The sequence below is a fragment of the Saccoglossus kowalevskii genome, chromosome 19 (assembly GCF_978046115.1).
Source record: "Saccoglossus kowalevskii chromosome 19, keSacKowa6.1, whole genome shotgun sequence".
Lineage (NCBI taxonomy): Eukaryota > Metazoa > Hemichordata > Enteropneusta > Harrimaniidae > Saccoglossus > Saccoglossus kowalevskii.
The window spans coordinates 11,623,669-11,648,611 of NC_140659.1; the positions used below are offsets into that span (position 1 = coordinate 11,623,669).

Consider the following 24,943-nt stretch of genomic DNA (forward strand, 5'->3'; position numbering starts at 1 on the left):
GCTAAAGATCACGTGATCTAGATTTTGTCAGAAACCTCCACTTGACTGCCGTTCACTATCTATTGTGGTACTGCCAAGGCTACGTCATCACTGCACTAACAAATGGAAGTTGGCAATGAATTGAGTATTTTATGAACAGATCGGGTGGTTAGTGAGACGTTGCCACGATGTTCTCAGCACTATCATCGGAAGATGGCACTGTGAAGTAATATGAGTCATGTCTACAGTATTAACTAGGTCATATTTATTTACTTAATAGGTATATTCAAAATGATTTACAGGAAATAGAAAACTATTAAAATATTATACAACAATGCAATAAATAACATGATTAATATGTACAAAAAGCAACAAAATTGAGAATAAAATGAGCTAGTTGAGCACGCCCTCTTGTGATAATCCGATATCGTCCTTTCTTAAAGGAATAACATTATGAAGAGAAGACGTTTCCAAAAATACGGTGGGTTCGACTGTTTTTTTGTTTTTTTATATAAAATTGCAATTGTATTGTAATTGCGTTATTTATTTCAATAACCTGAAGGCAGTATGGTTTGTCGACGAGGTCGGAAAATGTTATAATTCTTGGCAACAAAAATCCAAAACACTTGAGATATTTTAACCAGATATTTGGTCCTTGGAGAGTTCTGAGAGTTCGATCTCCGAGTTAAATTCAAGAATGTTGTCACATTGTCTAGTTGAGCACACGGCACACATATACGTTTGGTTGGCATGGTAACGGAGTAGGTAGAGTTACATTAGCAACAGATATACGCTGCTAGTCCTTAAGTCTGGCACGTAAGCTTGGTGACCTCTTGTTGACATTCGTCGCATTTCACGGAGCAACACCAGTGAAACTTGCAGTTACAGCTCGACTTCTCTATGACTTTGGTCTTCTTAACTTTCAAACCGCAGGTAGAGCACAACCTCTTACAGCTCTGTTTTTCCCATTTCCCTTGTTCGTCTTTGCTTTTCTTGGTACCACGGACGCACTCTCTTCCGACGGTACCCATACTACCGGCAGAAACGTTGACACGGCAGTAGTCGGGCGAAGCCTCCAGGTAGACCAGGTCTTTTTTACTGAGAGGTGAGAGAGCCTGTTCACTGGCGCTGTTGGCCTTTTCTAATCCACCACGCACGTAATCGACGAGGAGACCGTTTCCGTATTTCCGCTTCAGAAAATCGCCAATCACTCGAAACTCCGATAACTGTTTCCAACAGGTTTGCGTCGTGCAGCTTCCTGATACACCATGACACTTGCACGTACGTTTCAGAGTCTGGCGCACAGCCTGGAAGAAGGAAAAAAACGTAAGAACATACATGTACTCGAGATTGATAGACCTTCACACGTATTACTTCTGCATGGGTTTACACACTCACTACTCGACTCGTTTCTTCCATTTCACAGCGATTTCACGAGCATGATCCATAGCAATCCTGGCCCAAGGGGAATGTCGATTGTTGTTGGTAGAACCGAAATGCAACGGTACTTAACTGGGGATTGAGCCTCGGGCTACTGCTTTATAACAATTGTACCTGGTTGTCATTGAATGATATTGCTCAGTGAACTGTGTCATTCTTAAATACAGGCAATGACATTATCACATAGGAAAAGGGATGCTTTACCTTTCGACCAGCTTCGTTGTTGTGAAGGTTCATAACAGCCCATGCATCTTTACCCGTCACTAATGCGTCAACGAACATTTTAGACACTCTTTCGCCAAAGTTTACGTTATCGCTGCAGCCGCCCCATTTCCAACCTTCGCCGCCTGTCAAAAACAAGAAAACGAATCCTCATCAGAAACTAATATATCTAACAGCACAAATTAACGTTACGCTTACCCATCACGCCACAGATTATAATTACGTCTTACAAAAATAAAACAAAAACTTGCCTTGATCGCCCTTTTTGGTGTCGTCACAGCCGCACTTATCGAAATCACCGAGGCTACAGTTTCTCGTCAGCGTGTACATGACGCCGGCAGAGCTAATAGCGTGCACAAACGATGTCTCTCTGTTCGCTGTGAATAAAGAAAACAAAGGGTTATATATGGTATACAAATTAATATCATATTTATAACGAAAAAAATTCCGACGTAAACTGGAAGATAACCGAAGTAAACTTACCGCGTTCCAGTGCATTCTGGGTAAACATAGGCAATGAACTCTCTGGACAATTCCAACGATCCCACAGAAACTGATGACGACACTCTTCCATTCCATGCATCGCACCGGCGGCAACACTCTGGGAAAACGTCAAATATGCCTGGGGACATAACACAAATAAATTAGAGATCTGACCTGTAATTGGTACGACATTAACACTGCGATAATTAGAGGACAGCTCTCATTGTGTTGAGGGGTTCGTACAACTTGCAGTTAGGCCGACTCACAGTGAGTAAGGAGACTGGAATGCATTGACAATAACACCAAACATGACAAACTTGAAATCAACCGGGTTACGACATCAAATGGAAGAATACACTGAATCCCGTGTGCTAAGATAGCGATATGATTAAAGACGTTATACTACAACGGACAGCAGGAAACGACCATTCAAGATCCATCTATTCACCACAGACCCACCCAAGCAATGATACAAAGATACCACATAATTGCTAAACGGGAGGGCTCAGTTATGATTATACAGAAAGGAAACAAGAGCGACTGAATTTTGGACTCTAAATCATCCACCCACATTAAAATTTAACGACGGTTACGGTACAGCATGTATCTTTCCTTTCAGCTAATAACGCAGTAGTTTTACGCTACAATGACACGGAATCGCTGGACCTAACAGTAAATATTTGAGAAGCAGCGACCCGAGAAAATGAAATGTACATAGCGGGTGGAAACACGAGATATAATACAACACCCGAGTTATGAAATAATACAACTTGCCTCCGATGTTACGTTAACGCGCCCTAAAGTAGTGTCATTACACGCCTGTTCGAGCACAATGCACGATAGCCAAACGAAGAACATGCCGCTAAATCGATTCGGTACGTAGTTGCTCCGGGCTAAATCAAGCGAGAGCGATCCAAATAGAGGCACCCCGGTTTTCTATGCTTTCCAGTATGAGAAGGCAAACAGACAGCGTAAAATGGCAATAATAGTATAGGTCGCATGATATCGAATATTTGAGATTACATACGAAACCAGACGCCCTGCTATGTTATATTGAATTATGAACTATATGTGTCCAATTAAGCCAACCATTGCAGCAAGACGTTTTGAGTATAAGCTTCAAAATTACAAAATAACTTTGAGTTGTATATGATTCGACCTGACCGTCAGAGGGCATGTCAACGTAAATGAAATATGTGACATTATGTCTAATATCACGTTCCTGTTCGTTACGTGAATTATGACTCCGGGACTTGTGTATAATTGACGGCTAAGTGCGGGCAGTTTAAATTGCACACTGGAGGTAGTGAGTCAAACATTTTACCGTATATTGCGACAAAGAATACTAGTAATGTTTACTAAAAGTGTAGACGACTTACCTTTGGTCCTGTCATAAGGAAATTGTTTAACGACCTATTAAATAATAGACAGATAAAATATTATTAATACACAATTGTTATAAATTTGAAAAAACATGCGATGGAATATCGAACTTTAAAGAGAAGCGATTCGAGTTTAGCCAACTTACCAAGATTGGACTCCATGCTGCGATTCAAGTATCAGAAATCCGAGGATACAGCTTAATACAATAGAATACATGCTGGTAATACGATGATTTTTAAGCGAGATTCAATGACGATGTTACTCCAAGATAAGGCACTTAGGACAGTGATCGGCCTTGGTATGGTACACCCCTTTTATGCCAACTGAATCGGTTGTCCACTGTGCGGAGCGCTTCACCCCCGAAAACAACGGATTAGGTGTTTTGATGTGCCGACCAATGAGCGACGAGCAACAAGTCCAAACATTCAAAGATGAAAAGGACCGCCGTTCGTGAAAAGACCGCAACGTAGTGAATAGTAGGAAGACACGGCAGACAGTGATAACTGTATTACACGCTGAATATGAATAGCTTAGACGAGAGTGTGAATGTTATCCGTCTTCTTTTTTACCTCTCAGTCATATCAGCGTCCTGGGTGAAATGTGGACTGTATTCAACCATCCGTAAAATAATCAAGTTGCAGATGTTACCGCGTTTCGCGTAGTCTGACTCACAACCTGACTAGCCATGATAACTTGATAGGTCTTTGTATCACTACATCGCCAATGAAGATGAACATATTAGGCGTTGCTGGCCCCTCCCTCCACCGATGCACATCGATTTAAACCTCGCCATCGCTTCTGGTCTTAGTACTAACTCATTTTTCTATGTACCAACTTGAAGACATCGATGTTAGAGAATCTAGATAATCTCAGAATCTCGACTGTGCTTTTAATTAACATTATTCCAGGGTATACAGCACTAAGACATGCAATAAATACGTTCCGTGCAGCATGCCGAAGCCATAAGTCAGCTTCATTATAGCATCATGGTCCGCCGGCGATAAGTCATGTGAAAAACAACAGACATCTGAAAAGAAATAATCAATTGGTTTCTCTCCTTGTTATTTTTTTATTGCGATCAGTTTTCTGTAGTTTAACAAACGGATTAGCTACGCGATTTTTTCTCATAATCCTGTCCCTTGTGTCTCTAATAGCACCCGCCCATCCAATTAGTGAAAGGTGATATACTGTATACATGGGTTGTGATGTACATTTCTATACATTTTACCTGGGAATGAAATAAAACAATTGGGGACTGGTTAGTTTGAACATAAATCGATCTCGCCATGCGCTTAACATTTGCATGTGAATTTGTTTTGGATTCCACACTCAATACAACTAGTACCATTGATATGATGGGAACCCGTCACAAACAATAGACCTGATTGTGTTTTAATTAACAAACTAATTAAATACAGCATCAATTCTGTTAATCCATCGTTGACAATACGGTGGGAGAGTGACATGGTGAGGGTTAGCCTTGTTTTACTCATGTATTGTTACATGGCAAACTGATAGCTTGTTTGTGACAAATCCCAAGTGGTATTGACTAACTAACATGCAAGTTCTTTTATTTCACGGACCAACACCACTCTTTTCAGAGTTCTGATCAACTCGGTGTTTTTTACGTTGAATAAACAACAACAAGCCAAGCACCTTGTTGGTTTTTCTCGAAGAGCCTTTTCAGTTAGCCAGCCAAAGCCTCATTAACATAATTTATACAGTATTCTAATTCGAAATTCCAGACCAGTACATTTGTATCACTCTGTTCCCGGCAAATTTCTGCTGTGACTTGTGGTCATATTGAAACCGTGATTTAAGCAAAACCGGCCAACGCAGCTTCCTGATTTTTGCTACACAACAGGTTAGTATCTCATCCTTGCCGAATATGTAATTTTTTAGAGTGGTTTCAATGAAATATTTTCGTAAATTAGAAAATAGGAACCGCTGTGGTAAAATACGCTCACGATTTCGCCCCAACTTTAAAAGTGACACCTACCATAACGCAAGAATTTTGATTTATAACAAATATATGGGGACTAAGCAAAGGGTATAGGCAATTATTCCCTGAAGTTTCAAGTTTTCAAAATTTCTGTAGAATATTTGGCGATTTTCTGAAAACGAGCAATTTCTCCCACTATACCGCGTTGGCGCCATTATATAAATTAGGTCAATTGAGGTCAACTTTAGTCAGGTCAATGTGGGGCCTGAGACGGTGCGGTTAACTTACGTGTTAAGTTTGTTTTTTAGGTGTTATATATATTCATAAGTACACTTTCTATAGCAACTAGTGATTTTATGTAATAAAAATTGACATGCCCCAAAGTAGCAAGCCGTTCTAGTTCAAGTATACATATATGGGGAGGGGCTTCAATATTTATACCTTGGTAACTACAAAATGAATTTCCATAATTTTACAAATAAGTACAAATATTAAAATTCCAGTTGATAAAAAATACAAAGTTTGATATTTAACATCTCATCACCTCACATAAAATTGTTATACTCCCAATATTATATTAAAATGTACATACACATTACATAGAATAGTTAAAAGGGTGGTAATTACCACACAAATTCTACAATATTGGATTTGAAGGAGATTATTGATAAATACCGTAAACTGGTTGCTATGGGCTACAATGATCCTTCCCAATTTCTGTTTTTTTCGTTTCAAATTGTGGAATGTGTTTACAAATTATTTATTCATATTTTTTTTTATTTTATCTTGCAGAATACCAAGTGTGCCACTACTGATGTTGTTTTGTTATATTATAAATTATTGAGGATTACAGAAGTTTATATTACACTCATCTTTTTTGTCTGGAGTTTATTTTTATATAGGGGTGTACTCAATGTATTCACTGGAGAAGTTGCAGAGAAATTAGTCCAGCAAGATTTATTGTCTTGTCGGGAAATAAGCAAACAGGATTTTCTTGCATATGTCAGAGTTCGTATCATGTTTCAGCCAAGTACTGGAGCTCCAGTTCGTAAACGCCATTTGAAAACCTTTTCCGGTAAAGTAAAACAAATAGTCAAGTCAAAAAAAGGAGATAATGACCATAGAATGGTCACTGCCTGCTTAAAAAAACAGATAGCACATTCAAAAAAAAACAGGCGAACCAGTAAAGACACTTGAACAGTTTGTTACTTTTCCCAGGGCAATTTCATTATCTGATGGGTTGCCATATAAAAGTCAAAAGAGCAATACAACAAAAATTCTTAAGACCAGATACAGTGATATTATGAAAGAGAGTTTACCCCCTGAATGGAGAGCAAAGTTTATGATATATGATGGAATGTTTCTAATCAATAAGGCCCCTCTTGCTTCACATCGAACCTTTGCCCATTATGCTGAGTTTTTTGTTCGGAGATGGATTGTTCCCCATTACAATAGGTTTTGTTTTGAAGTCCATTTAATATTTGACGATCCTCAGCATTTGGGTGTCAGTCCTAAGGACATTGAAAGACAAAGACGGGACAAGAATGTTAATACAGACGTGGAAATTGATTTAGTTCAGAGAGAAACCCCAGTGCCCACTAATTGGAGAAAGTTTATTGGTTGCCGTCCCAATAAATGAAAATTAGTGAATTTCCTATCTGAGGAGTGTCTGAAATTGGTGGCCCCATTATTACAAGGCGACCAACGTTTTATAACAGCTGGTGGGTTTGATGGAAATAAAAAGGACAGTTCTATGTGTGTTGATGCTACAGGTATTACAAATGAATGGATTGCTCAAAGTAATCACGAGGAAGCAGATAGTCGGTGTATTTTACATGCATTGAGTTCACAGTATAATCAAGGAGTGATATTTTCACCTGATACAGACACGTATCACGCGTTACTGCCCCTATTGTATAAACACTCACAAAAAGAGATATATGTTCAATTGGATAATGATCCTACCAATCTAAAATATATTAGCATGTCTGAATTAAAATCAGCCCTAAATCTTGATCCTGACTTGCAGCACACACGACTTGACATGATTGGTAAAATCATGCAAACATTATTCATGTGCACAGGATGTGATTTTGTATCATTCTTTGCTGGGTTAGGGAAAGGATCATTTTACAATATATTTTACCAGTATTGTGAATTCATTACAGGTGTGTCCACACATCCAGGTACATTGTCTGATACGTGCCAGGATAAATTAAAAGATGGCCTACTTGCATTTGTTAGACTTGTTGGTAGTGTTTATTTTAAGAAGCATTTAACAGCTTTTGAGGAAAACACACCAGCACAACTGTATCGGAAATTAGAGGATAGCAGCTGTAATGCACTTGCAAATCATCAGAAATGGCTAAACGAAATAAGGGAACGTATGTGGCCGCGAATCCAGTACGAAGATGAGCTCAGTCAGTCGTTTGATGCGCTTGAGCTACACTGGAAAAGATCTTGCTGGGTTTCTCAGCTATGGGCACAAGCTGACCAAACTGTAGTTGATTTTCCAGATTTGCACTTGCATGGATACAAGGTTGGCACTGATGGTAATCTTTGTATTGTGTGGGACAGTGATGAAAACATTAAAAAAATTTCCAATACTGTTGCTCTACTTACAAAGGGATGCCGGTGTAAGAAAGCACCAACCTGTACCAATCGATGTTGTAAGTGCTACAAAATCCATGGATTTTGTGGACCAGCTTGTTTGTGTCTTGGGTGTAACAATCCACATAATACAGGAGCTTGTAATGGTTCCAAGAAACATGGAATTTGTCCAAAAGCAATGGAAACTGATTCTCCACCAGTGATCACGGCTAATGTGCGAAATTCAGACCAAGAACTTGCGGAAACACTTTTAATGGAGGAATTATTGGAAATGGAAAACAACAGAATTGAAGAAATTGATACCTTAGAAGATGACCCCGATTTGACAGAATTAGTAGAGCAACACGTATGGATTGAAGAACAGGATGATCAAGATATCTACCCTGATGATGATGATGATGGTGACATAGCAAAACTAATGAGAATGGTTCATGACTGAATATTTTCTTGCTCATTAACTTTTGCTTTGCTTTGAGATTTCGACCATTTTAACATTAGCATTTTTTATGGAAAACACAATTTTAAGTCAAAGCGCCGCAACTTTGATCTTTTTGGACCAGTTTAACCATTCTCTACTCGCTCTCAATTTGTGTTTAAATTGCTTGCCATTTTGGTATATCATTGCTTATACGTGTATATTTAATGGTACACGTTGCTAAGTTATGTTTGAATACTTAATTCGGTAATTTAGTGAAACCATTACTTCGTTTGTAACAAACATATGCTTAGGCATGCAAGAAGATGAAATTCTTTTTTATAATTTATTCAATTTCATAATGTCCAACATGCAATAAAACATCAATCAAGCACGCCTGTTATATTACGGATCACGTGATCACATTTATGCGCGAATGTGTTATTGTATGCCGGCTTATTTCGTATCATAAAAATGAATTTCAGATATTGGATTTTATTTTAAACTAGCCTTGCTATTGAAAGTATACATGTTTTTTTATATTTCAAGCTGAGAAACATTGAACTTTTTGGCTGTATTTTTCTATATTGTTTTTGCAGAATGTATGATGGAAAGTTCTGTTTTATGGCATCCACACACACACACACACACACGCACAGTAGGTATCTGCTGTGCGGGGGGGGGGGGGTGTTTACTTCTTTGTTATTCCTGCATTTTTCTTTATATTTATTACCCGATGAACAGTATTTAAATATAAAATTACCATAACACTAATAAATTAGTGTAAACAAAATTATTTCGTTTAAGATCCATAAAATAATCCATGTAATAATGTGTTTGTCTTAGAGATAATGCTTGTACACCCCCACCTTCCAGCATTTTCAATAGCCGTTCTATGTGAGGTCATGACCTAATTCCGCGGAAGTGGTGGCCCTTGCGTTCATCGGCAATGACTTCGTGACGGTTAATTTTGACACGTTGCATAACGCAAGGATTTAAAAATATAGTAAGTACTTATTTCGGTGCATTACGTAGTATGTTACCTTCCCGCAAAGTGTCTTTTTCTCATGTTGATTATTTTTTGAGTAAATCAGCCAGAAGTCTGCCGTGAAATACTATTACTGACGATTGTTCGTTTTGACGTCTCTTATTTCAGAAAATAAACATCAGATTGTCAATAAAATTAGAATTTGGTACATTTCTAAACATACTCCTTGTGTGTGAATGTTTTTTATTTGAGATCACAGTATTTTAAACCTGAATTTTAGCGCTGAAAATACATGTCCCCGTGGAAGTAATATCGCCCATTCAAATGTCAACGGTAGCGTCAATGTTGATTAAAGATATGCAAATGAGGCTATGGCTGGCTAACTGTTTTGTGCAGTTAGCTGGTCCGTCAACAATAGCACACCGTTGAAAAATATGTTTATTTTCTATAACGATTTACATATTGAATTACGTACATGTAAATTATTATCGGTTATTCTTTGTCATGAACCAACACAAGAAACGAGAAATACAACTTTGTTTTTATTCCCGTGTCAGAGCCCGGATACGCGTACATATTGCACGTATTAGGAAAGGTTACGGAGAGTACACTTGTATGTTATCCTCACAAAGTACGTTTACAGTTCGTTCAGTGTAAATGAAAAAAATGAACAACAACAAAATCAACAACAAAACATAGTGTAACATATATAGAAATTTAGGAGTTTAGGATATATTATAAAGCAACATATGCTTAAACGGAGTCTATATGAGTGAAGTTTTAATAATTTCACAGTTGCGTGGCCGGATCTCACTTTATTACCATGTGATGTCAACGTAGTCGATCATCATCGCGTGTGTTCCCGATATGCCTCGCCATACCGGGCATTTGTTGAGCGTAAAATTAGGTGTATCATGTTTTTAATAACTCTAAAATCTTAAATTACCCGTCTTTTTTTCTAACATTGACTGCTCAGTGGGTGGGGTCGAAGCCAGGTTCATTGTATAGGCATGACACTGATGCCTGACATTAACGTTGTGTGAAACACGAGTGAATTATCCGTGGCGCGGGTTGTACCGAGAATACAACGTGTTTGTCACACGTGGTCGCTAGACGACAGCTTTATGTTATTCGGATTTCACACTTCCTTTGCTATGTTTGTTTAATGTTTATTGTAAGTCACGTGACATGCCGTGGTTGGTAATTTCTTCATGCGACCGGACGGGAAAAATGAAATTGCTATTTATTTTTCGTCTTCGCTAGCGCCAAGGTTTGTTTGTTCGGCCATCGTCTTACCATTATATGTTTACCTAGAGATCAAGAAACCATGGGATTCGGACAAAGATTATGTAGTGAAAGACAAGTACTATAATGTAATCCCGGGGATGTACACACTAAATGGGTTCTCGGTAATCGTTTTGTTCTTCAAAGTTGTTCACGTCAACGATTATGTTATTTTAATGTATTTTCTTTTCGTTCTGATTTAAAACAGAGATACATTATTAGCAGCGGAATACATTCTTCAGAATGTTCGCTATCACAACTCAGCGGATTCTATATAAGTATTATTATGTGTCCGTTTCGTTCTCGTAGATGCGGCATTCATAGTGCTTCTTTCAAGTTGTACGATTTGGATGCCGGTACTGCCACAGATGATGAATTAATTAACTATTACATTTATACATTCTTGAGTTTTGGGGTGGGTATGAGTGCCCTGAATGAAAACTTGAAATTTTGTTTACTAGTATTTAATAATAATGTATTTATAATAGATCAGTACCAAAATCCGATGGCCATAGTATCTTGGCATAATAATGGTAATAATAATATAATATAATACTGGTATAGTGCCGTTGGTCATTGAAATTAATCCCGTCATGATGAATCAATTGTAAAGATAAGGATCCGAATGTAACATATAGTTTGTTATACCTTTATTACATTTGTATTCACCTAAATTGAATTTCTTTCAATATAGTTGTAATAAAGAATTATCTGATCTTATTAGCGTATTTCTGCATATCGTAACTCTTTGTCAATCGACGATAGGTGCTACGTACAGAAAAGTAGGTCAAGCCACATAGCCAAGCAATAATCATAGAGGGCGCTAAGTAAATCTGACAAAACAACTCCACTCAGTTCCAGTCCATACTACGCATTTCGTCACATTACTACAACTTTCACCATGCACCGATCTCTATATGCATGATGTTACCGAATGCTGTAATTGAAATAACAATTTTATGTTGATTTACACCGATTACGCCCGTACACCAGTGACGTCATAGTTACTAATGGATAATTACGTCACAAATGAATCCAGTTATTTCATGACGTAGTTGGTGACACGAATGATGCTGTGATTAATATTAAATATCAGCTGGTTATGAACTGCTCTTCTCTTGTCTCAAATGTCTCATATGTACGTTATGAGATAAAATACCGAAAAACACATTACTTTTTCTTCTATGCTCACCTAAATGACCTACAATTAAAAATCTACCTTCACAAACAAGCTATGTACTATGCTAAGTTCACAAGGTTGAAAATTATGGGTAAATTATGCCGCGATGACGTCATTTGTCTCTCTTTGTTACTCTATTTTTTTAAACTTATTCTTCAAATGAAAATCGAACACGATTGGTTATCGTGAAGTTATCGTCTCTAGCATGGGCTATTAAGCATAAGAAGCCGGTGAAAACAGGTGTTAAATTCATGAACAAAAGATACTTTATGAATCCCCTCACACGATGCAGTCGGTAAGATCACAAATACTTCACGGGAGCGTAAAAGTAGTGTCAACGTTCACATGGTGCCAAACTGAGGTCTTTGTTTTCTAAATGTTTGACCAGTTCAGGTAGCCGTGAAGTCATTTGTGATGGCGCTGTTGACCGGCGGGATGTCCGAGATTCACCATAAATAATGCATAATATAATGACGCCACAATTTGTCCTTTGAGCAATTCTTCTTCGTGAAGTTCACAAAGTTGAAAATTATGGGTAAATTATGCCGCGATGACGTCATAGACGGTGCTCTTCACATCTTAGCCAAAGGAAATTACACTGAAATGTCGTAAATATGTGACGTCATTCCGTCAAGGTATCGAGAACCAAAAATAAGCTAAATCCCAAGCGACTTTAAAAGTTACAGCACTTATCAAGTGTAAGAAATCACGGAAAGCAGGTGTCACAGTAACTTTTCAAAAAGTCAAGGAGAATGTTACGTTTACCCCCCCCCCAATGAACGGTTGAATCACCGTAACAAAGATAATTACTTTGCTTACAAAGTTCATGTGTGATAACTGTTGAATACGCATGCGTAAACTTTTAGGAAGTTTATGTTCAGGATGTTAACAAGTGAAGTTTAAAAAAAATACACCATTATTCTCATTTCTCACAAGCATTCAAATCGCACTCTGTGATTGGAAATACTATGAACGCATGGAACATAGTTTAATTTAATTGAAATAATACAAGTTAGGTGCATTTTTTATCGTGTTGAAGTTTCGACGAAACACCACTGGCATTCATGGTGTATGCAATTAGAATAAAAGGATACACGTCATTCATCACGTGATTCTGTTGGCAACATCTGTCAGATGAACACGAACGGAGTTAAACGTGTGTTAAACACTAGCTGCCGACAGTAACTTGCCGCCACACGGACTATAAGTGCACGTAATTTACACCTTTTTTTACACACTATAGTGCTGTGACGTAATCAATTGTTCCTAAACTATATACTTCATATGTGTTGCTATCACCCATGGCTACTTGTACCTCGATAATTTAGCCGACAACACTACGAACCTGTAGTATATGTATCAGTCTACCATCATGTAATTATTAGAAACTGTAACTGTTATGCCCCTTTCTTCGAAATAACTAACTGTATACTTACGATGACGTCATTTCTATTGTCAAATAATTGCCCTCCACAAACAATTATATTTGATGTTCCTTATCTAAGTTACGATGGGGTCGGAAATACTCTCCCTTTTAAATGCTATAATAATCTCAAGTCGAAACTAAAGTGAAGTTTCTAAACAATACAAGATTATTTTCATTTGTCACATCGCAAATATTCAAGTCGCGATCTGTAATAGACAAAATTATAAATTCATGGAACAGAATTTATGATAGTTTAATCAACACGGGCAATAAGTGTACGTCAATGTGTGTAATTAGAACAAAGGATAACACGTCATCTATCAAGTGATTCTGTCGGCAACATCTGTCAGATGAACACGAACGGAGTTAAACGTGTGTTGAAAGGAGATAACACTCTTGTAGCTACCGACAGTAACTTGCCGCCCGCACAGTAAAGTGCACGTGATTTACACCTTGTTTCACACAATATAGTGCTCTGACGTAATCAATTGTTTCTAAAGTATCATTTTTACATTTGATGCTATCATCCGTGGTTACAAATACTTCTAATATTTTAGTCGACAACACAACAAACTTGTAGTAGACCTATCAGACCATCATGTAGATATTCAAAACTAATGTCAACTTTTATCCATATTTCTATGCCTGTAAAATGTGTACGTAATCAGACAAGATTCCGAAACACTGTGTTTTATTCGCCATATTCTCTATAAACAATGTTTTTTTTAATTTTCTATTGTCAAAAAAGCTGCGTCCTTTAATCAGCATGGAGTAAACAGATACTACTATCAAACAATGTCGTAAATATCACTCCACAATTAGCGATGATTGTGGTTTCTGACAACTCTATAAAAGTTATCGATTAGCAAGCAAAATGTGGACTCCGAAATATCTCACTGTATACGATGACGTCATTTTCTGTGCCACCAAACAACTGCACCCGCAAACAATTTCTAGTATATTCGATGTTCATGAACGATGCTTCTACTCGTTCAATGTTATGAATATTTTATAAAATCGTTCTTCATATCACGCGTTCAGTATGTGCTGATTTGACATAAATACCACATGTCCGTTTCATATTACGTCATAATATTCTCTATAAATTTGTATTATAGAATCATTTCTACTGATTTTCATAATACGTCATGAATCGTGCCATTGTATAATTGAACGATGACACTGTATAAGATGACGTCATTATCTGTGCCATCAAACAACTGCATCCACAAACAATTATATTCGATTTTCATGAACGAAACTCGTTTAATGTTATGGTTATTTTATAAAATCGTTCTCTATATCACACATTCAGTATGTGCTGATTTGTCATAAAATGACTCATATGTACGCTATGAGATAAAATACCCAAAACACGTTTCTTGTTTTTCTATGCTCACCTAATTGATGACGTCATTACCTACAATTAAAAATCTACCTTCACAAACAAGCTATGTACTATGCTATCAAACAATATCCTTGATACTACTCAAACAATTCCCGATGATTATAGTTTTATTTTGATCATTTTTTATAGTCAGCCGTGACGATAGGTTTAGTAACAAGCAATTTGCGGATTTATAAAAAAAACAAAAACATCACAACTAGTAAGCTAGGGCGATGATATAATTTTCTGCCATCAAACAATTGTTTCCACAAAACCATTATATTATATTATTTTTATGTTCACGATCGATGCCTTTGTTACTCTCTTTCAATGGTGTGATTATTTCATGTCGATGAGTATTTTTTAAAACTTATTCTTCAAATCAAAATCGAACATGATTGGTTATCGTGAAGTTATTGTCTCTAGCATGGGCTATTAAGCATAAGAAGCCGGTGAAAACAGGTGTTAAATCCATGAACAAAAGATACTTTGTGAATCCCCTCACACGATGCAGTCGGCAAGATCACAAATACTTCACGGGAGCGTAAAAGTAGTGTCAACGTTCACATGGTGCCAAACTGAGGTCTTTGTTTTCTAAATGTTTGACCAGTTAAGGTAGCCGTGATGTCATGTGTGATGGCGCTGTTGACCGGCGGGATGTCCGAGATTCACCATAAATAATGCATAATATAATGACGCCAATTCGATCAATTCTTCTTCGTGAAGTTCACAAGGTTGAAAATTATGGGTAAATTATGCCGCGATGACGTCATAGACGGTGCTCTTCACATTTTAGCCCAAGGAAATTACATTGAAATGTCGTAAATATGTGACGTCATTCCGTCAAGGTATCGAGAATCAAAAATAAGCTAAATCCCAAGCGACTTTAAAAGAAAATTGCCACATTATTCCCATTTGTCACATGAAAATCATGTAAATCGCACTCAATATACACCGTAGTAAGATATCGAAAATGCTCCGTTTTATTCGTTCACTGACGGTTGAAAGTGTATAAACTATATATAATAATTACGTAATTAGTAAAGAAACATACTTGACCAATATAGTACTATAACTGTGTTTCGTGTAGTTTTATGTTAAACAAACAGATACAATTGGTAAATCTGAGGTACAGCACTTATCAAGTGTAAGAAATCACGGAAAGCAGGTGTCAAAGTTACTTTTCAAAAAGTCAAAGAGAATGTTACGTTTACCCCCCCCCCCAAAGAACGGTTGAATCACCGTAGCAAAGATAATTACTTTGCTCACAAAGTTCATGTGTGATAACTGTTGAATGCGCATGCGTAAACTATTAGGAAGTTTATGTTCAGGATGTTAACAAGTGAAGTTTCAAAAAAAAATACACCATTATTCTCATTTCTCACAAGCATTCAAATCGCACTCTGTGATTGGAAATATTATAAACGCATGGAACATAATTTATCATAGTTTAATTTGATTGAAATAATACAAGTTAGGTGCATTTTTTATCGTGTTGCAGTTTCGACGAAACACCACTGGCATTCATGGTGTATGCAATTAGAATAAAAGGATACACGCCATTCATCACGTGATTCTGTTCAGTTGGCAGCATCTGTCAGATGAACACGAACGGAGTTAAACGTGTGTTAAACACAAGCTGCCGACAGTAACTTGCCGCCACACGGACTGTAAGTGCACGTAATTTACACCTGGTTTCACACAATATAGTGCTGTGACGTCATCAATTGTTCCTAAACTATATACTTCATATGTGTTGCTATCACCCATGGCTACATGTACCTCGATAATTTAGCCGACAACACTACGAACCTGTAGTATATGTATCAGTCTACCATCATGTAATTATTAGAAACTGTAACTGTTATGCCCCTTTCTTCGAAATAACTAACTGTATACTTACGATGACGTCATTTCTATTGTCAAATAATTGCCCTCCACGAACAATTATATTCGATGTTCTTTATCTAAGTTACGATGGGGTCGGAAATACTCTCCCTTTTAAATGCTATAATAATCTCAAGTCGAAACTAAAGTGAAGTTTCTAAACAATACAAGATTAATTTCATTTGTCACATCGCAAATATTCAAGTCGCGATCTGTAATAGACAACATTATAAATTCATGGAACAGAATTTATGATAGTTTAATCAACACGGGCAATAAGTGTACGTCAATGTGTGTAATTAGAACAAAGGATAACACGTTATCTATCAAGTGATTCTGTCGGCAACATCTGTCAGATGAACACGAACGGAGTTAAACGTGTGTTGAAAGGAGATAACACTCTTGTAGCTACCGACAGTAACTTGCCGCCCGCACAGTAAAGTGCACGTGATTTACACCTTGTTTCACACAATATAGTGCTCTGACGTAATCAATTGTTTCTAAAGTATCATTTTTACATTTGATGCTATCATCCGTGGTTACAAATACTTCTAATATTTTAGTCGACAACACAACGAACTTGTAGTAGACCTATCAGACCATCATGTAGATATTCAAAACTAATGTCAACATTTATCCATATTTCTATGCCTGTAAAATGTGTACGTAATCAGACAAGATTCCGAAACACTGTGTTTTATTCGCCATATTCTCTATAAACAATGTTTTTAATTTTCTATTGTCAAAAAAGCTGCGTCCTTTAACCAGCATGGAGTAAACAGATACTACTATCAAAGAATGTCGTAAATATCACTCCACAATTAGCAATGATTGTGGTTTCTGACAACTCTATAAAAGTTATCGATTAGCAAGCAAAATGTGACTCCGAAATATCTCACTGTATACGATGACGTCATTTTCTGTGCCACCAAACAACTGCACCCGCAAACAATTTCTAGTATATTCGATGTTCATGAACGATGCTTCTACTCGTTCAATGTTATGAATATTTTATAAAATCGTTCTTCATACCACACGGTCAGTATGTGTTGATTTGACATAAATACCACATGTTCGTTTCATATTACGTCATAATATTCTCGATAAATTTGTATTATAGAATCATTTCTACTGATTTTCATAATACGTCATGAATCGTGCATACGTCATAAGATAGCATTGCGCTTAACCGTGTAGGCTGTAATGTCGCGAGGTGCTCACGGTTTTGAATTGCATGCGGAATGACGTCACACTCCGTTCTTGTAGTAATACTTTGCTCACGAAGTTCACGTGTGATATAACTATTGAATATACGTTGATATAATTATTAAAACATAAAAGTTAATAATCCATGGTCACGCCATTGTATAATTGAACGACTTTATGACGTAATCGGCAACACGAATGACGCTGTAATTGTCAGATGACTCACGTCTACGTCATTAGATAATATACCGAAGATATCCTAATCATATACAAATACAAATCTAATAATTAAAAAGGAAGTACTAGGGTTAATTCGTTAATTAACCCATTTTTGCAGAGACACAATATTGGTAGGCATCTGGGACTACCTATTGAAAGCTGTTTACATAATTTAACATGATGGGTGGGAGGGATGAGACCCAACACAAACTATGAACATCGCCCTCTTCAGGTGGTGGATAAGACATGAAATATTCATCTAGCACCATGTTCGTTTAAATCTGGAGATATGGACGGTAATGTAGTAGAGAGTCTATAAATTAAACTAGGTCAGTGTGGATTTCTGACATTTGAACACTGATTTACCTTTGCAGAAATCTGTACTGGGAAATCTCAAAATAATATGGGGACTTATGTTCATAAACAAAAGAAAAAACATAAATTGTTTTCATCAAATATAATTTTTATTTAATCAATTTAAAAAAAAAACATTTGAGCTTTACATACCAGGTGGCAGTTTCTGAAGCTTATATTTTAAAAGAAAAAAAGTATCATGAATTTGTTTTTCAAAATTAAAAATAATTGGTGTAAAAAATAACAAAAATTTTGAGTAATTTCAGAATTACAATATCCAATAAGTAATAAATTAGATGTGTACATTACACATGAAAGTAACCACAATACACTAATTTAAAATTCAATAATTCAATGTCACGGACAACACGATTATTCTTTAACTTGGTCAACCAAGAATACAAATCGTACTCATGGAAACGAAATTCTGTTATACATGAATACATCAAGTATTGGTAATAAAAACATTATTTGGTCATTTTGTTATTAAAACATGATATTGTTTTAAAAATTCTCAGAAAAAAATTGGTTAAATAATGTATTTGTTAAAATGTATTCCTTGAGTAAATATAGTGAGTGTAATCGTTATTTTTTTTGTAAACCAGTGAAATTTTGCCTAGCATAAAAGGAATTTCTTGCACCATATATTATTCAATTGTTATTACAACGAGGTGGATATAATATTGATATAAACTCAAAAAAAAAAAATTGAAATCTTGTATATGAAGTAAAATTAATCGGGTATCAGTCATACGTTTCTCTAGCAATGAAGCACTTCTACACAGCTATTCTTTTTCTAACCAAAAAAAATTTATACTCCGTACAACGAACAGAGTTGTGGATGTTACCAACATTATTTCCACTCACCATTTCTACACAGAACACAATAGAATTAAATTAACTGTAATGTTAATGGGAAGTAGACATTGACCAACGTAATTTTGTCCCTACCGTACTACCGGTAATTACTCTTCATATTTATTTTTGTGTATTTTGCAGTTTGCCAATTCTGCAAGTCTCAACACATCCCTAATTTCAGACATGTCTATAAACTGAACAAACAAAATTTCCTCTGACGAGATCAGCTGCACACATGTCAAATGCACACACATGCAGGCATTTATGAACTGTTAGGGAACTACCGTACACTTAACATGAATAGCCAGAATGAATGGAAAAAAAAAACAGCCTTAGCAGGCGATGTCATAGTCCTAAAATAGATCTCAGCTCTACGCTACTGTAGGTATAAACTTTCAAGATAAAAAGTAAATGTAAAACATCTCTTTTAACATAAGTGTAAAACACAGATAAAGAAAGACTCTGCAACCACATGAGACTATCCTATTTTTGAAAACACAGAGGAATAGCATTTCTAAATTGCAATCGTAAATGCAATCTCACACACAATGCATACACAGAAGTGATAAGAAGTGCCGAATATGACCTCATGCCATCTCTTCCGTGCTGATACGTTACATAATTTACATATCAATTACATCATAGAATATTTTACCCTATTTGATACAAAAACAGTAATTGTATAGTTGCGTTTCAGATAACATCTTCAATTCAATATGTGCACTGAAGTAAAATTTGATAGTTAACTAATACTGTAAAATACTTTATTTTAGCTGGAATAAATTTTCCACGAAAAGAGATTTATTTTGACTGTTTTGTACGTTTATTTGTATGTGAATGTAAAATATATATGTAAAAAAAGGTAATTTCACTGATTGATTTCTTCACAAAATTAGCAAAAATAAATTCCAAGTGAAAATAAAGTTGTTTACAGTAATTCAGATCAACACATATTTTTTCTTCAAAGCATTTTTTCTCAATAAATTTGACAAGATTTATAAAGCTGAATATTTGTATACAGTCACAATATTCAATCCATAGAAACATAATTTTGTGTTAAATCTTGTATAAACAAAAATAAAGATGAAAATCTGATCTCATTCTGAAACATTTAAAGTTGTATAATTATAAAATATGTTTCTAATTATTAAATATATTTATTCATTATTGCTTCTATTCTAGTAAAATAACAAAACATTTTAAATTGTCATGTGAACAATTTAGATGCTGAAGTGCACGCATTTCTAACTAGAGCAAGTAAAATAGAACAAAAATCTCTGAATATGTCCCTGCAAATGCTGCTCTAATAAAAGCATGTGTAAACTGGAAATCTATTTACCACATCCAATTTGTAGGCCACCATACTGTTACAGGGCATTTATGTAACCATGCGTGCCTATTACAGAGCAAATATAGATAGGAAGTCAGGTTTAGTAAAAATCTAAAGCTCAATATGAGAACAAGCCAAGTCAATTATTATCGATTACTGGTATGTTATTTTGTTGGAAATCATTAATTATGCAAAAATGGTAGTAAATATACACTAACTGCTAATTAGAAGACAAATAAATTACGTTTCATTTATAAGAATGATAGAGCTTAACAAGTAATCGATCTCAGCATTGAAACATTAGGTGCAGACAGTTTTCTGACACTGACAAGCGATTCCTCAGTCCTTAAGAATCATCCAGCCATGTGGTAATAATAATACAGAATGCATTTTCAAGCGAAGATGAAAAATAAAACAGTAAATTACATTCAGAATCATCAAATGTATGACTCAACGAACACCAATCACCCAATTACTCTGAGCTCCGTACACACTGTATATCAGAACAAAATAACAAAAAATAACGTTACAATGTTTGACACACCACAACCTCAATTAAAACTAGCAGAGTTTGATTGAGCATTTCAAGAAACAAGAGTTTGTTATCGCAATAATATCACAGAAATCATTTCCTATCTATATGCAAATTCTGGTGAGTCATCATGGACTTACTTGATGCTGTTACAACTTATTGATGCTAGTGATGAAACGCAAACTGCTATCCAGAGTTCATCCATGGTCCATCACCTTTTGTAATTATTCACGGTGAGTTTTTGATCATCATCTTCAAGATGAACAGCACAAACGTGATCAAGAATTTTCCTATTTGTTAGCAAAATTAACTTTTCTTGATGAAATGGCTTGTACATTGTATATTTTTTTAAATTTGCAGCTGGCGAATAAAATTCAAACTGAATAGTAATTAGTTTAATATACTTGGAATGGATGATGAATCAAATTCAATACAGACTGTATAAGATTGACAAACACTGCATGCTATGCTTCATAATTACTAGTATATAAAACAGTTAATCACATAATTATCAAAAACATGCACCATTGCAAATTTCACTGCGGTTCTTATAGTTGTACTCTAGGAGCATTCATGGATTATAATTATGGTCTTGAAAACTATTATGCGGAATATTGATTATGTGACAGAGATAGTTTAGCTTAATTACCATATAATTGTGTGTTTGAATGCTTCTTTCATTCCTGTTATGCACACAAGTTTAGATCATCAGTCCCAAAACACAACGTTTTACGAGTGCAATTTTAAGTCATGCATATACATGTATTAGTGAAAATGCATTACTTGAAAGTTTACAGTGTGAGCTTTCTGGACTTAATTTTGGGTTGAGAAATCATTTTAGTGACTGCAGATTACCATGCACAAATATTGAATTTAAATCTCAAATACATTCTTGAAAAAGTCAAAATAACACCCTGAAAATCCCAATTAGATGACCCTTCATATAAACCTCACAAGATATAGCTATATGTACCTAAGCATGGAGGTAGTCAACACACGTACACACCTGCAAAGAAGCAATGTTATGGATTTGTTTTCAATCAGACACAATATAACGATAACCGATAGCATAGAGTGTAGCCACAATAAATCTGGGGGGGGGGGATGCCAACCCCCCCCCTCCCCCAAAAGACAAACGCATTTGCTTAAATTTACATAGTATACATTATTAACAGAAAAAAACATTAATGTTTCTGATCAGGATTTAAAAACAAAATAAACCAATTTTTATAAAAAAAAATGAAAATAAAACAATTTAAAAAACACAACAATCAAAAAAAATGATCAGATATATTTTCACATTTTTCTGGGCTTTAGGAAATAAAAGAAAGAATTTTTAATTATCAATTTGAAATTTTTGTTAAACCACTTTGGAAGACTTGATTAAAAAAAAAAATTTCATTAGAGTACACCACAAGAGGGCTCACAACTGATTTGGCAGATAGCTTGAAAATGCTGCCCTCTATAGGCCAAAAAGTACTGTACATAATATTGAAATTGAATATTAGTATAAAGCATTTCCACAAAAAGTTACTGATAAAAATATTGCAATTTGAACCATACATATATATACAGACACACCAAGCAATGAATATACAATAACAATAAACAAAATATTATTCATTTCAAGTGAATTCTTCAATTGAAAGACTGTGTTAGATAAAGCAAAATGACATTTTTATGGACTGTAAATTGCAAACATAAAATGCACCACACTTTTATGGAAGAGTTGAACATAACCAAAGCACATAACCTAAACTGGAAATCAGGTAATGATTATTTACTACTCTTTTGATATCAAAAATTGCATAGTGTTTGATTAAAGTTGAAGTTAGCAAGCACCTAAAATAGCGATGCATAACTGGACTAAACATTGTCCTGAAAAAAAATAACTTGATTGCTGTCGAGTGGTAAAATGCATCACGATTCAACACAAATAATCAAGAAACACTGTGACTTTTGAATCTGATTCATGGTCTAAGTCATTTCATAAAGTAAAAGACTTTCAATCAAATATATAAGCAATATTACAACTTTAATGTGGTGGTTCCACATGTACTTTCCAAATCACACAAAACAAGTTTTATTTCTCATCAGTTTGGAAATACACAAACTAGAACTATTTCAGCATAAGCAATAATTTAATCTAATACTTTTTAAGCCTAATAATAAGGGCTATGGATATTTTATAAAGTTTGAGTATAAAAGACACGATTTGTCAAAGGTTATTGGCAACTCTTTAATATTAAATTCTGACAAAAAAAAAAATATTATTTGTGCAAAATCTGCTAAAATTGCAAGTTACAGTTACACTGCCGTGATTTCCATATCGTCTAAATCTAATCCAATCTTGTGTTTTTCAAGTTCGCCGAGAGCTGCATCAAGGAATTCATCCGATTCAGCATATTCTGGTGGTAGCTTGTTATAATAATCGTAATCATCGTTGTATAAATCAACGGTGACTTCTTGATCTTCACTGTTTGCATCGTCACTAACTTCATTTTCATCAAGCGAGTTTTTACTGTAAAAGAAAACGTTTGAATAATTATTGCAAGCCTTAAAGTGAGGTGTTCGTCGCACAGCGCGTGTTCGAATTTCATGTAAATAAACAATGTATTTTACGCGCGTTGTATACGTCGCTATGAGTCCCATATCGAACAGGACGCAGCACGACGACTGCCATTCTTTAAGCACAACGTTATGTCTAGTGAGTGTTCTATGCAATGCATAAAATACATATAAAATATAATGTTTTTTACATTAAATTCAAACGTGCGCTGTTCATAATGTAAATTTGTTCACATTTTATTTAATTTTCACAGAATTCAGTCTAAATTTTGGACCAATAAAACCTAATATAAAAAGTTTCTTGTTTTTCATCAAAACATTCGAAAATTTGTGTAAAAATGTGAAAAAAAGCAGACTATAATGTAGATGATGACTGAAGTTGACTTTGGCGCTCAAAAAGTTAATTATGACGGGTACTGTAAACTTTTTATTTTGAGTGGAAAACATTTTGTGCATCAGTGAAAATTGCCAGTGAAAGGAAATACTTTTTGGTGGGGTTCTATGACAGTGTCAGTGACTTTTTGCAAATTTTTCCCTTCCTAAAATCGCAATCACTTTCTAGCAGCGAAATTAATGGTTTACATTAGATACATATGACATTGGTCAAAATCTATATAAAATACTTTCAAATTCATCTTGTATGTATGCAAGACTAGGTAGAGAAGACTTGATAGAATTTTAGAACAAAAGTTTTTGTTAACTTACTCTGGTTCTTGAACTTCTGAATAGATGTCCATTTCAGGAGTATTCCATATTGGATTTGAACTAAAATAAAAAAAAACATTATTTTTCCCAAATTTTTACTAAACTTAGGAAGAAGACAATCACTGGTGGGGTACGGGCTAACAAGTGTTATAATATGAGAGATACATTTAAAGGCTTTAGAAAAAGTTCTAAATTCCTGAGAGCAACTATTAGGAAGAAAATTTTAGGAAGCAAATTGACTGTCTTCACAATACCAGCAGTGAAGCCAGTTTCAGATGAAACTTTGTATATAAGTCTACTCACCCTTCAAATTTATATTGATTTGTTCCTGGAACTTGTAACGGATTCTGTTTTAGTTCATTTTCGCCTGTGCCTAAATTCCCACCGGCTCGAGCTGCTCGCAGCTTTCGTTGATACCTAGGGTAAGTAGAAACATTTGTTATATTGACAAATGTTTGTTATATTATGAGACACATATGGGAGAGAAAAATTCTCTTAAATATCCGCAGTCAGAAAAAGTCATTAACTATTTAAGACACAGAGAC

The 24,943-nt window shown here is 35.4% G+C and overlaps 2 protein-coding genes and 1 long non-coding RNA gene across 3 annotated transcripts in view; 1 reads left to right on the forward strand and 2 right to left on the reverse strand.

Annotated features, from left to right (window-relative positions):
• Window positions 1-223: 223 nt before the first annotated feature.
• Window positions 224-3,782, reverse strand: Wnt8 (wingless-type MMTV integration site family, member 8). The gene is given in 6 exon segments (NM_001168206.1): window positions 224-1,286; window positions 1,624-1,766; window positions 1,893-2,018; window positions 2,125-2,263; window positions 3,504-3,537; window positions 3,653-3,782. Coding segments are annotated over 6 exon segments (1,017 nt in total). The 5' UTR covers window positions 3,724-3,782; the 3' UTR covers window positions 224-782.
• A 1,418-nt stretch (window positions 3,783-5,200) lies between these two features.
• LOC146730276 (uncharacterized) lies at window positions 5,201-6,320 on the forward strand. The gene is made up of 2 exons (XR_014927408.1): window positions 5,201-5,371; window positions 6,242-6,320. It is a non-coding gene; the product is annotated as an uncharacterized LOC146730276 (long non-coding RNA).
• Window positions 6,321-18,493: 12,173 nt separating this feature from the next.
• Window positions 18,494-24,943, reverse strand: part of LOC100367508 (cadherin-23-like) — a 57,481-nt gene continuing 51,031 nt past the window's right edge. Inside the window, exons 36-38 of the mRNA XM_085493689.1 lie at window positions 24,702-24,815; window positions 24,399-24,458; window positions 18,494-23,646 (exon numbers count right to left, since the gene is read on the reverse strand). Of these exons, the coding sequence (XP_085349815.1) occupies window positions 23,433-23,646; window positions 24,399-24,458; window positions 24,702-24,815 (388 nt within the window). The 3' untranslated portion in view covers window positions 18,494-23,432. The remainder of the gene's footprint in view (window positions 23,647-24,398; window positions 24,459-24,701; window positions 24,816-24,943) is intronic.